The 13997-nt window shown below is 41.3% G+C and overlaps 2 protein-coding genes across 5 annotated transcripts; both read right to left on the bottom strand.

Annotated features, from left to right (window-relative positions):
- Positions 1 to 4420: 4420 nt before the first annotated feature.
- Positions 4421 to 7069, bottom strand: LOC126616784 (uncharacterized). 2 transcript variants are annotated; one of them, XM_050284898.1, is made up of 2 exons: positions 6931 to 7069; positions 4421 to 6845 (listed from the first exon to the last, which is right to left on the bottom strand). In XM_050284898.1, exon 2 carries the CDS (start codon positions 5186 to 5188, stop codon positions 4514 to 4516), a length of 675 nt encoding a protein of 224 aa, XP_050140855.1. In that variant the 5' UTR covers positions 5189 to 6845; positions 6931 to 7069; the 3' UTR covers positions 4421 to 4513. The 2 variants fall into 2 exon arrangements, with proteins under 2 accessions (XP_050140855.1, XP_050140856.1); XM_050284899.1 differs by lacking the exon at positions 6931 to 7069 and having other exon boundaries at positions 4421 to 5980; positions 6199 to 6876.
- Positions 7070 to 8870: 1801 nt separating this feature from the next.
- Positions 8871 to 10424, bottom strand: LOC126616785 (40S ribosomal protein S18-like). Of its 3 annotated transcripts, none has more exons than XM_050284900.1 (4): positions 10344 to 10424; positions 9808 to 10222; positions 9267 to 9456; positions 8871 to 9107 (listed from the first exon to the last, which is right to left on the bottom strand). In XM_050284900.1, exons 2-4 carry the CDS (start codon positions 9935 to 9937, stop codon positions 9002 to 9004), a joined length of 426 nt encoding a protein of 141 aa, XP_050140857.1. In that variant the 5' UTR covers positions 9938 to 10222; positions 10344 to 10424; the 3' UTR covers positions 8871 to 9001. The 3 variants fall into 3 exon arrangements, with proteins under 3 accessions (XP_050140857.1, XP_050140859.1, XP_050140858.1); XM_050284902.1 differs by having other exon boundaries at positions 10011 to 10222; XM_050284901.1 differs by having other exon boundaries at positions 10015 to 10222.
- Between the last annotated feature and the right edge of the window lie 3573 nt (positions 10425 to 13997).

The following is a 13997-nucleotide window of genomic DNA, read 5'->3' as shown; positions in this document are numbered from 1 at the left end:
CTTCCAAAATAATATTCATTAAACCGAATATATCACAAATCATATAAGCCACACTAAAATATTGAAATACTCTTCCATCCAACACAAACCACAAAAGCAGGTCCGTACTTGACCTTCTAACTTTTAAAGAGCAAATCCTCTGTGCGCCCACGGTTTCATACTCAATCAGAAGTTAATCCTTAATTAAGAACATTATAAACTCTAATCACGAAGTCTAATTGGCAGTAACTGATGCCGATTTAGGGGGTGGGGGTGGGGATTAAATTAATTAAACGATGCAACTGGAGACAACTTACATGAATAAGAGAGGGGTGCAGACTCAGAGGTGGGTCTGTTTGATTGGCGCAGTCTTGAGAATTTCTTTGCATTCAAACAAATTATTGTAAATCGATAAAAAAATCTTCTAAGCGCAGAAAGAAATCAGGGAATCTTGTTTTTGTCTCTCTTTTTTTTACCTCAATGTTTCCGCCCAAATATCTTTGTTTATGCTTCAACTTGAAGGATGAGGACAGATGAGATGAATCGAATTATTATTATTTGTTGGCGCACAAAATTGGTGAGGTCAACAAAAATCAGAATGGTCGTGTGTCAGTTTTCGGTGGGCTCAGGTTTTAGAATAATAAGAACTGAACAACGATGTTTAAGTGATTCACCCCTCAAACTGACTACGTAAACTGAATTTCTCGTATATTTGAATTAGAGGTTATAAATAGCGCTCAGATTAATACTGTCTATTTTCTCTCAATTTGTCTGACCTGTTATAAAGAGTATTCATCCTCTTTGTATAGGCACTTAATGAGCTACAAGTCCCTGGATTCACGCTTTCCCTACCTTTGCATTTAATGCGCCGAATACGTAGACTTGACATGCTAGCTGCCCCTCGATTCTTTACAGCACGTGACAATGAAGTGACATCCATTCAAGTTTACTTGCATGCTTTCTTGGGAAAACGCATATCGAGCGCCTTGCTCGGCTCTAAAGTTGGTGAATCTGCACCCAAGCGCCCTATTTGTCAACCTTTTATGTCCCTTTATAGGGTTCCGTTCTCTTGGATAGACGCCACATGGCTAGAGTTGACGTCTGAGTAGGCATATCCCTATATCCTGAGACTTCGTGCTATAAAGTTGTCAGTACATCAACTTGCTCTCGACGATTGGAAAGTACTTTTTGGAAAAGCGTTTAGCCTCATTGCTAATAGACAATTTGGACCACCAAATAGTCTTCTATAGCGCTCCGAAATGTCCTTGAATTGTCCTCCTAATCTTGTCAGATCTTGGCCTCTTCCTTTGGGCATGTATTCCTTGGACCGGTGTCCTTTGGGCATGTGCTCCTTGGGCGAGTTGGGGTCGGAAAGGACCCCGTGTTAACATAGTATCATTATCATTATCGCCACTCACTATTGAATTTATTATCAAGAACTGAGATTAAAACATTACAAGCACATCAATTTATTCTCCACTTTTGATATCAAAATTTAAAGTATATTGCACTTCCTACCTCTTTTCCCAAAAAGAATTGTTGTAAACCAACGGGGTTTGTAATCCAGTTGGCTAAGAGCAGTTAACCCTATTATATTGGAATGGACAAGACTCATTACCAATCTCGTCTAGAGAAGAGAGACTCTCTTGTAACCAGATGCACTATGCAGCAAGCATCTTTTAGAAGGGTTGTGCACTTTCCGAATACATGCGAGTATGCCGCCAAGACTATTTTAGTTGCAGGAAAATCTCGCCAACCCAGCAACCCCCAAACGAATGAGAAATTTTGGGAAGATCTTGGAGACTTGGTGCAAGGAATTGCTCAGACGGAGAAGTTATCTATATGAGGAGATTTAAATGGACACGTGGGCAGGGAGACAGGCAACTATGGAGGTTTTCATGGTGGCCATGGTTTTGGGGAGAGAAACGAGGATGGGGAAGCTATCTTGGATTTTGCAATGGCATTTGATCTCTTCTTAGCCAACACCTTCTTTAAGAAGAGAGAAGAACATGTGATCACCTACAAGAGTGGGTCGTCAAAAACACAAATAGATTTTCTTCTAATGAGGAAAGGGGATCGTATAACTTGTAAGGATTGCAAAGTTATACCAGGAGAGAGCGTGGCTAATCAACATCGCTTGTTGGTGATGGATGTACATATCAAAAGAGTGAGACAAAAGAACAAGACTTGGAAGTACCCAAGGACTAGATGGTGGAATCTAAAAGAAGAAAAACAAGCCATTTTCAAAGAGATAGTAATCACCCAGTGTGTGTGGGATAGAGAGGGGGAAGCTAGCCAAATGTGGGATTCCATGGCTAGTTGTATCCGAAAAGTAGCAAAAGAGGTATTAGGAGAGTCCAAGGGCTTTGCCCCACACCAAAAGGAATCTTGGTGGTGGAATGAGGAGGTACAAACAAAGGTGAAGGCTAAGAAGGAATGTTGTAAAGCCTTATACAAGGATAGGACTGATGAAAATGGTGAAAGGTATAGAAAAGCGAAGCAAGAGGCGAAGAAAGCTGTGAGAGAAGCTAAGTTAGCGGCTTACGACGATATGTATAAACGACTAAATACCAAAGAAGGAGAGTTGGATATCTATAAACTAGCTAGAGCAAGGGAAAAGAAGACAAGGGACCTAAACCAAGTGAGGTGCATCAAGGATGAGGATGGAAAAGTTCTTGCTACAGAGAATGCGGTTAAAGACAGATGGAGAGGTTATTTTCATAATCTTTTCAATGAAGGACATGAAAGGAGTGCTTCTTTAGGGGAGTTGAGTAACTCAGAAGAGTGTAGAAACTACTCTTTTTATCGTCGAATCCGGAAGGAAGAAGTGGTTGTAGCTTTGAAGAAGATGAAGCAAAGAAAAGCAATAGGCCCAGACGAGATACCAATCGAAGTGTGGAAAGTTTTGGGAGAGACAGGTATAACATGGCTCACTGACCTTTTCAATAGGATTTTGAAAACGAAGAAGATGCCAAATGAGTGGCGAACGAGCACTTTAGTGCCTATCTACAAGAATAAGGGCGACGTACAAAATTGCATGAACTATAGGGGTATTAAGCTAATGAGTCATACAATGAAGCTCTGGGAGAGAGTCATTGAGCATAGATTGAGGCAAGAGACACGGGTTTCGGACAACCAATTCGGGTTCATGCCAAGGCGCTCAACCATGGAGGCAATCTATCTCTTACGAAGATTGATGGAAAGATATAGAGATGGGAAAAAGGATTTACACATGGTCTTTATAGATTTGGAGAAAGCGTACGATAGGGTCCCAAGAGACATTCTTTGGAGGATTTTAGAGAAGAAAGGAGTACGAGTAGCATATATCCAAGCTATAAAGGATATGTATGAATGAGCAAAGACTGCCGTAAGAACTCATGAAGGACAAACTGAAAGCTTTCCCATAACTGTAGGATTACATCAAGGCTCATCCTTAAGTCCTTACCTTTTTGCGTTGGTAATGGATGAGTTAACAGGACATATTCAAGATGATATTCCTTGGTGTATGCTTTTTGCAGACGATATAGTGTTGATAGATGAAACTCAGGAAGGGGTAAATGCAAAGCTTAACCTTTGGAAAGAAGTGTTGGAATCTAAAGGTCTTCGCCTAAGCCGATCAAAGACAGAATATATGGAGTGCAAGTTCAGTGCAAATGGAGGCCAAAACGAGTTAGGGGTGAGGATCGGTGATCAAGAAATACCAAAGAGCGATCGTTTTCGTTACCTAGGATCTATCTTGCAAAAGAACGGAGAATTAGATGGAGATCTCAACCATAGAATACAAGCTGGATGGATGAAGTGGAAGAGTGCATCCGGCGTGTTGTGTGACCGCCGTATGCCACTGAAGCTCAAGGGAAAATTTTATAGGACGGCAATAAGGCCGGCGATGCTGTATGGCACAGAATGTTGGGCGGTGAAGCATCAACACGTACACAAAATGGGTGTAGCGGAGATGAGGATGCTTCGTTGGATGTGTGGGCACACGAGAAAGGATAAGATTAGGAATGAGGATATCCGGGGTAAAGTAGGAGTAGCCGAAATTGAAGGAAAGATGAGAGAAAATCGGTTACGGTGGTTTGGACATGTGCAAAGAAGGCCTACTGACGCTCCGATTAGAAGATGCGACTATGGGACAGAGGTTCAGGGCCGAAGGGGTAGAGGAAGACCTAGGAAAACTTTGGAAGAGACTCTAAGAAAAGACTTAGAGTACTTGGATCTAACGAAGGACATGACACAGGACCGAGCACAATGGCGTTCTAAGATTCATGTAGCCGATCCCACTCAGTGACTTGGATTTTCCAAGTCTCCAACCGAGAAGTTTTCCTCACTCAGGAAATTAAGGGAACACTACCTCAACCTACATGCTCCACTCACAAAGCTCCAACAAAAGAAAATTCAAAGAACTTAGCGAAGAAGTCTTTGGTGTATTTAACACAATACGTTGAAATGAAGGAAAGCTTATTTATTGATATCCCCGATAAGCTACAAATATGTACATATACATGAGTCAAAATAAACAAACAAGAGAGAGCCTTCACAAAGGTTGCTTAGGAGAAGTCGCAGCAGTCAGTAGAGCCCCAGAAAGAGAAGGCACCGGAGGGGGATCATTCGGAGCCTCAGTATTGGACAGAACCCTAGAAGGAGGAGGCATCAGAGGTTGATCATTTGGAGCTTCATTACGCGGTACAGCCCCAGAAGACGAAGGCAATAAATGCCTTTGGAACAAACCCACAAATCTCTGATGATCAAGTAAAACCTGACCATCAGATTCCTTCATCTGGTCCAGCTTCCTCTTCATGTTTGTAGCATAATCATGTGCGAGACGGTGCAACTGTTTATTCTCATGCTTGAGCCCTCTAATCTCCTGTTTGAGACTCATCACTTCAGCCGCCAATGATTCAACTTGGCGGGTTCGAGCAAATAGGCGTTGGGCCATATTAGACACAGAACCTGCACACTGAACACTGAGAGCCAGAGAATCCTTAACAGCTAACTCATCAGATCGTTTGGAAAGTAGTCTGTTATCTTTGGGAGTGAGAAGGTTCCTGGCCACCACCGCAGCGGTCATATCATTCTTCATAACGGAATCCCCAACGGTAAGAGGACCAGTAGGGGAGACGAAGGATGGGCGCCATATGTTGTCTGGAGAAGGCGGGCCTGCCTCTTCAACAAGGTTCAAGTCAAAACGACGATTGGAGGGGCCAGACATTTTCAAAGGTGTTGAAGAGAGAAGAGGTCGAACAAATCAAGATCTTAGAAGTGTAAGAATGGAGCTTCTACTGGTGGAGATTCAAGTGTGCTTTGGAACTTAATGCCAGCCCCTATAAAAATCTGCACTCGACGGAGCTTCAGAAATCGAAGAGGCGCCTGCTCAGAAATCGAAGAGGCGTTTGCTTTCTCAAAAGCTGGGCTGCTCAGAGACCACGAGGGTCGATCTCAGAAATCGAAGAGGCATCTGCTTTCTCAAAAGTTGGGCTGCTCAAAGACCACGAAGGCCGATCTCAGAAATCGAAGAGGCGCTTGCTTTCTCAAAAGTTGGGCTGCTCAGAGACCACGAGGGCCGATCTCAGAAATCGAAGAGGCACCTACTTTTCCAGCCTTGGCAGCACCTGTCACACGCACACTCAACTTTGCGGAAATTATGGGCATTCTGTCGAAGACTTCTGGTGAAGTAGAAAGCACATGAGTCTTACTGTTCAATCACCCACTTCCCACACGCAATAGTAGCTCATGTGTATCACAGATAACTTTGCCAAAGTTCTCTGCCAAAGTTGAGCACGTGAAGCTTGCAGCTTCCACTACATCGCTCTGACCAAGACGGGTAAAAGAATAGCAAAGAAACAGCACTAACAAAGTTTAGACACATAAATTTTGAAGGTCTAGCTACCCCATATTATTACCCACAAGGGTAAAGGAACAGTATCACTGCTGGATAATTGGAAAGTCCCTGTGTGTCAACCTCTGTGCTTCGTGGCAAGGTAGACTAGCAAACATGCCCAACCTTTACTCACATTCGAAAAAACACTCCCAACAAGATTGCTTGCTCCAAAATCGAAGAGGCACCGTCCTCCGAATCTCGAGAGCCAGACTCCCAACATGACTACTTTCTTAAAAATCGAAGAGAGGGTAAAGGAACAGTACCATTGCTGGATAATTGGAAAGTCCCTGTGTGTCAACCTCTGTGCTTCGTGGCAAGGTAGACTAGCAAACATGCCCAACCTTTACTCACATTCGAGAAAACACTCCCAACAAGATTGCTTGCTCCAAAATCGAAGAGGCACCGCCCTCCGAATCTCGAGAGCCAGACTCCCAACATGATTACTTTCTCAAAAATCGAAGAGACACCGCTCTCCGAATCTCGAGAGCCAGACCCCCAGCATGATTGCTTTCTCAAAAATCGAAGAGACATCGTTCTCCGAATCTCGAGAGCCAGATCCCTGATAGGATTGCTTGTTCGAAAACCGAAGAGGCAACACTTTCCCAACTACAAGAGCCGGATCTCCTTGGATAAAGCTGTCTGTAATCTTCACACGCAACATCAGCTTTCCACATACCACAGACCACTTTTTCAAAGTGCTCTGACAGGGTAAAGGAATAGCATTACTACTTGTTGTTAAGGAGACTCCTATATATGTCAACCTCCATCCCCAACGGACAGACAGACCTGCAAAAATGCTCAACCCTTCCTCATATATGAGAGGGCACTCTCAACGAAGCCTTTCGAAATATTCAGCTTTCTTTCCCCCCGATAATACCTCTGCAAACAAGTTATACTAGAGCAAGAATATCTCATATCATCAGGGTTAAAAGCAAGAGTATCCCATATCATGCTTTTTCCCTGTCTTTTCCTTTGGCCTTGTTCTTACCTGCAAGACAAGGAGAAAGAGAGCAATCAGTCAGCACTTGGAATCAAGCTTCCAGCCAGGAACTGACTGCCTGGAACTTACTTACCTGGCATTGCTCTCGAGTACTCATCTTCAACATCTTATGCTTCCAGGGAAGATACCGCATCTGCCTGAGAAACAGATAGGGCAAGTGAGAAGGATACAAGGAAGCATGTGGAGACAAGCGTAACAGCACACGTGCCGATACATCCATTACTCTGTCAAAGCAAAAGTATCCCATATCAGTAGGGTCGAACGTACTCTAGATTTGATGGACTTGTTTTGACCCTCAAATTCTTCAGTCGGCCTTATACTCTGGAGGAAACCAGAAAACCCTCCAGCTCAGTTCAAGAATAAGCCTGTGGAAAGTTACTTCTTCAAAAGCAAAAGTATCTCATATCATCTCTTCTCATTTTTCTTCTCTTTATCCTTCATGCTGCCTGCAAGATAGGGAGAATGTGAACAATCAGCCGGAGCTCTGATTGCTTACCTTGTCTGTCACCTCTTTCAGCAAATCCCCTAGCTCGGCAACTTGAGGGACTCCTACTACATGGTTTGTATCGCGCTTGACCAAGCCTGAAACTACAAGTAAGCTTCAAGTGAAATTGATACATTACCTTGTGCATCTCCACCAGTTAAAGATACCACCCCTGGATGGAGGAAGAGTACTTCCAGAGAAGATGTCACATCTACCTATGAGACAGATAAGGCAAGTCAAGACGATACCACATTCCGATACTTAGAAGTTTCGTGATTACGAGATCATTCTCCCACAATATTTCCTAATGTCATTTGTACTAAATCATTCACCTGTACTCACTAAAGGAAAGCTTGAACCTATGTACTTGTGTAAACCCTTCACAATTAATGAGAACTCCTCTATTCCGTGGACGTAGCCAATCTGGGTGAACCACGTACATCTTGTGTTTACTTTCCTATCTATATCCATTTATATACTTATCCACACTAATGATCGGAGCAATCTAGCGAAGATCACAAAAAGCGACCGTTTTCGCTACCTAGGATATATCGTGCAAGAGAACGGAGAATTAGAGAGAGATCTCAACCATAGAATAGAAGTTGGATAGATGAAGTGTAAGAGTGCATCCGGCGGGTTGTGTGACCGTCGTAGGCCACTGAAGCTCAAGGGAAAATTTTATAGGACGGCAATAAGGCCAGCGATGTTGTATGGCACAGAATGTTGGGCGGTGAAGCATCAACACGTACACAAAATGGGTGTGGCGGAGACGAGGATGCTTCGTGGGATGTGTGGGCACACAAGAAATGATAAGATTGGAAATGAGGATATTCGAGGTAAAGTAGGGGTGGCCGAAATTGAAGGAAAGATGAGAGAAAATCGGTTCCAGTGATTTGGACATGTGCAAAGAAGGCCTACTGACGCTCCGGTTCGAAGATGTGACTACAGGACAGAGGTTCAGGGCCAAAGGGGTAGAGGAAGACCTAGGAAAACTTTGGAAGAGACTCTAAGAAAAGACTTAGAGTACTTGGTTCTAACGGAGGACATGACACAAAACCGAGCGCAATGGCGTTCTAGGATTCATATAGCCGACCCCACTTAGTGGGAAAAGGCTTTGTTGTTGTTGTTGTTGTTGTTTGTTTTTTTTTGGGGCCGAGCCAGAATATAGAAAATTTTAGGGCCACACTCTGTGCCCACTGATTTCATGTTAAGGGCTTCACATATCTTCAAGATAGACCAGGACTCTAACCACAATGATCCAACATACATACACAGCAGCTATAAAACGAACAGCGTAATACAGACCAAGGTCAAACCCAAGCCAAAGCCCACACTTACAGCCACGTGATAAGAGAGATCAGAGAATTGACGCATACAACCAATTATATGGCGGTTTCATGAAGATTAAATTACCAAGGACGGCAAAAATGCAAGGGAGATAAGAATGGCTAGAACACCTTCACTATGGAAATTAGTGAACTTACAATTAACGAAAATATGCCTTCGGTTTAAATAAGACAATAAATCCCAGAAACAAATCCAAAATGGTATTTTCAGAATTAAAAAACATTCTCAGATATACTCAAGAAGCAAAAATTTATCAAGCTAACATGTAAACATCCGCAAAGAGCTTAAGAAATGGAAAATGCAAAGGCAGACTCTATCGCTTCTTGGAGACACCAACGGTCTTTCCTCTGCGACCGGTAGTCTTGGTGTGCTGCCCACACACCCGGAGACCCCAGTAGTGACGGAGACCACAGTGGTTTCTGCCACAGTACATACAATTATCAACTCAATAACATTTAAAAAGCTGCTAAAGCAAGCCAAGGTTGTCCCACGGGCCTCAGCTTAATATAAGAACCCAATCAAAATCAACTGCCAAACGCACACAAATGGTGACAATTACTTAATAGTAAATAACAAACCTGATCTTCTTCAAGCGCTCAAGGTCATCCCTCAGCTTCATGTCCAGTGCATTGGAAACAACTTGAGAGTACCTCCCATCCTTGTAATCCTTCTTCCTGTTCAAAAACCAGTCTGGAATTTTGAACTGGCGAGGATTCGCAACAATCGTCATGAGGGGTATCAAGCTCCGCAGCAGACAGTTCACCAGCTCTGCAATGAATCACTTACATTAAACCCATAATTTCCAAAGCTGAAATAAGTCTTCCAACAATAAACTAGCTTCTCCACAAGCACTTTCACTACCACAACTAAATTCAGACTGCGAACTTATGCATGTATACGAATTCTACAATTCAAAGGGGAAAATAAACTCCCATAATTTTTCAGAAGATTATAATGTCTAGCAAAAACGATAAGCACCCCAATAATATGGTTATAAAAGTGCTTAGAATGCAACCATAAGCATATGCACAACCAAAGTTTCACTAAACCTAATCTAATAGTCTGTTTGGGACTGCTTCTGGCCTAAAAGTGCTTTCTGACAATAAAAAGAGCTTCTACCTATGATTGGCAGTACAGTTTCGAAAGAGATTCTGGGTCGTACAAGCACTCTGGAGATGCACCTGCTATATGCTTCTTCAAGAAGCACTTCTAAGTACTTTTCCAGGAAGCACTTAAAGAGTTTTATCATAAAAAACCACTTCTAAGTTTTCGTTTTTCCATTAAATTCTAATGGCACAGAAGAGCAACTCAATTTCCAATACCCACATAAAATCAGACGAAATTGGAGAAGGGGAGTTGAAGAGAAAGGGCAACTCTTGTTCATGTCGACGTCAGCCTTCTTGCAGACAATGTTGGCGAAACGGCGGCCGATACCCTTGATGGAGGTCAGGGCAAACATAATCTTCTGCTTCCCGTCCACATTCGTGTTCAGCACACGCAGAATGTGCTGGAACTCTTCGTTCGCTACCAGAGACTGCAGCAAATTCCAATTCACATACACACAAATTAATTTCATATATTATCAAACATTTTAAATATTAGGGTTTGCAAGGAGAGAGAAAGAAGGGAAAGAGAGAGAGGGAGAGAGGGATGACCATTGCTAGGGTTTCGGATCTTGAAGCTTTTGGAGCAGCTCTACGCCTGTGTGTGCCGTGAAGACGGAAGCGAAGCAGAGCAAAACCCTAAAAATGGGCGCCGTGGGTTTTGTAAATGATTTTATATACCCACCAATTGTGGGTCTGGGCCAATGTAAATATTTTAGCCCATTTCATATTTCGTTCTCATTCTTTTTATTAAAGCTCTCTGTATTAGTTAGTTCAGGTAGCATGTCTATCCTCTTGATTATGGGACATGGTGGCATCCCGGTCTATTAACACAATGTTACTTGTTGATCTCACTTCACATAACGGTATGTTATTAGACAAGGACGTCACTATGACTTTGTATTTAGTCAAATCAAGTCTTTCTCCTTGATCACAAAATTGAAATTCATTTTCAACGTAAATTAAAGTAGTTTAAAATGTTATTTTGTATAAAAGATAGCTTGTTCCATAAGGGGTTTTGTTAATCAAGTGTTTTTTCTTAATAGAAGTAATATATTATCATAAACTAATCTTGATTATAAGAATAAGGATTCAAACTTGAGTGCACAAAAAAAGACACGAGAAAGGACGAAGAGTAAAAAAAATACGTACCAAGATACTCACTACACATCACTAATGGTTTGAAGAATTTTTCATCAAAGCCAATGTTACCACATTAATGTTTAATTAGTTATACATAATCATGTGTCTCGTCGAGTGAATAGTTGAAATAAAAAATGACCGCATACAACCGATGGCGCCAAAGAATCTCTCCTTACTACAAGTTTTTACTAATACCAACAAAAGCAAACTTCAACAATGCATCGCAAGAGATCTATACAAAAATGATAGGCTGGTTTTTCAAGGTTGAAGCAAGGCATGTTTTGATAATACAATGAACACCAAACAACAACAACAAAACCTTGCCTCGCTATGTGGCGTCGGTTGTATGAATCCTCGAACGTCACTGCGCTCAAAGGCCAAAAATTATACAACCCACCAAAGGGCACTTTTATCCTGCCACTGCCCAAATGCCTTAAAATGCTAAAAAAAATGGGAGTGATTGATGAACACTCTTTCGCTTCTGCACAGTTCTCTAAAATCGGGCCATTGATTTATTCAATCCTGTGGCTAGAAAAAAATAGAGGCGTGCATGAATCATTTCCCAAAAAAACCTATATATTTACTCCCAAGTTCTCAGTAAGTCGAAGGAACCAAAAATTGTGTTGCTTTCTAACAAGCGATAAAAACAGTTTTCAACCCTTTGCCAAAATACTTCTGCTACTCTTTCGGTTGGAGACTCTGCTGTTACCAAAAAGCCTCCTGCCTTTACTTCTGTCAGTGTCTCGAGATAAGATATCACCTAGCCTGATTTGATAGAATAACCGCCCCCGAAGTACCCCCACCGGATGCGCAGTGAAGAGCCGCAACAGGCGTATTGCTCGAGTTGCACTGTGTGGGACTTGTCTGAGAATCGAGTTCTGATTGCTTTACGGATGTTGTGTTCTGAGACTCCTCGGGAGTCAAATTCAAATCAGTAACCTCCGGGGACTTCCCTCATGAGATGCCTCAGTTGTAGTCGCTGAATCATGGCAGACAGTAATTTCATCGGAAACCTTTACTTCATGTACTATGTGCTGCTGCTCGGTGGTATTATTTTCAGTAGAGCTGCAAATGGATCCTTCGTCAAGAGAACTGTAGTTCCTAACAGAACTACAACGATGTGATGTCAAAGATTTGCTTTCGACTTCAAGCATGATATGCTGGTCTTGTTGGGTGTCCACTTCCACTGTCCCTACATCAGGAACTGAAGCAGAGCTCTGATATTCATTGACCTCCTCAGTTTGTTCATGAATATCACACGTTGATGGAGGAGGAATCAAAATTGTATTGCTTTTCTCCTCCAGATTATCCTGAGGAACACCACAGTGATGCTGTGTATCAGATTCAACATCAGCAAGTTCATCATTTGCCTTACTTCCACATGGTGCAGATGCTTCAATTCCAGACACAACCAAACGTTTCTCATTAATATCACATAAAACCTCTTGCTCGAGTTGCTGATGCTCAAGTTCAGTGGACCTCACACCTACAAGAGCAAATTCAGCGTAAGTTATAAAACAAGAAGATACAACTGACAGAAAGATGTGCCAAACACACGCATGCTCGTCTCTGCTGATTTCATAAATACCTTCAGCAGGAATTATATTTGCTTCTGTTAACTGCTTCGACACTGGATACTCTAAGATATCTACACCAGGGAAAACCAATATGTTCATGTTCTTCATCCTCTGCTTGCTTGATTCTTCAAGGGGCTTAAAACCAAAAACAGAAGTCCATGTTTCTCTGAGTTCCGAGATGGCAGGTATAACCAATCTTTCAACATTCAACGAGCTGAGAGCCTAATCATGGATCAGAAAAATGGCACAAAAGAACTAGAAAGTTAAGATTCTTTGCAAGATTGTGAAAATTCATGATTTGCCTTAATAACATATCTCCGTATAAAAACAGAGTTGCAAACTTAAGAAGAAACTGACTTGTAAGCAAATGTGAGGACAAGAACAAAAGCAAGGTATTTCTATTTCGCAATGAGAAGCCGACGGCACATTCCTTGACGCCTGTACATATATCGGGTCCCAACAAATGGCATCTCTGCTAAATAGTTCCCATGAATCCTGATTGACCGAGCAGCAACGTGGTGTCAGAAAATAGATGCAAAAAGCACACAAACTCGTAAAAGCCGGTCTACTCGATTAGGATTACAGCAACTTGTAACCCAATCACGAGACGGTTTATGGATAAATAATAAAGAAATAGCAAGGGGAGAGGGTTTTAAAGAATGATCACAACCATTATTTAACAGTAAATCTTCTAGCAATGAGAAGGTGAAAGTATCAGAATTCAAAAACAGAACGCAGACAAAATCTCAAGTTCGAATTCTGATCTTTTGCTTCTAAGAAATTTGGAGGGAGAGGTAAAAGAGCAGAAAATAAATTCTAAGCAAACTAGAATTCCAAACCAGTGCTGACTGCTAATTAATAGAATTATGGTTGGAAGAAAGACTCCGAGAGACATCCAAAAGTTTTGGCATCATTTATAAAAAACATAGCTATCAATCTATACAAGAAAAACCAACCTGTACAGCTCAGTGTTTCTTTTTTATTTATTGTTCATTTGGCTGAAATTTCTACAATAAGACTTAGTTTGCAGTCCATTTCAACTATATTTGTCCCCGCTTTGTTTTTAGAAATAGGATCAACATGTCCACTTTTTTTGTTTTATTCCTCCCTGTATTTTTTTTTTTAGAAAACTTCATTTTAATCCTTGGCAAATATGACTTTTAGATTAAAACCATGAGTAAGATCAAAATCTAATTTTAGTCCCTTGATACATAAATAACCTCATTTATTAATTATTTTTTGATTTTTTAATTATTTCTCATTTTCTTCTTAATTTTTAATGTATTAATTTTATTTCATTATAATTTTCATTTTCATTTCATTTATCGTCATATATTTTGTTGTAAACATTTAGATAAACTAATTTTTGTTATACAATATATTTCGATGTACTTTGTCTTCTTCATTTAGGTACATTAAATTCATTATAATACATTTCGGTGTACAGATTTAGGTACACATATTTTGGTACATACATTTCGATACA

This window comes from Malus sylvestris, chromosome 3 (genome assembly GCF_916048215.2).
Source record: "Malus sylvestris chromosome 3, drMalSylv7.2, whole genome shotgun sequence".
Lineage (NCBI taxonomy): Eukaryota > Viridiplantae > Streptophyta > Magnoliopsida > Rosales > Rosaceae > Malus > Malus sylvestris.
The sequence above is the reverse complement of the archived record's forward strand: the minus strand, read 5'-3'. Positions and strand labels throughout refer to the sequence as shown.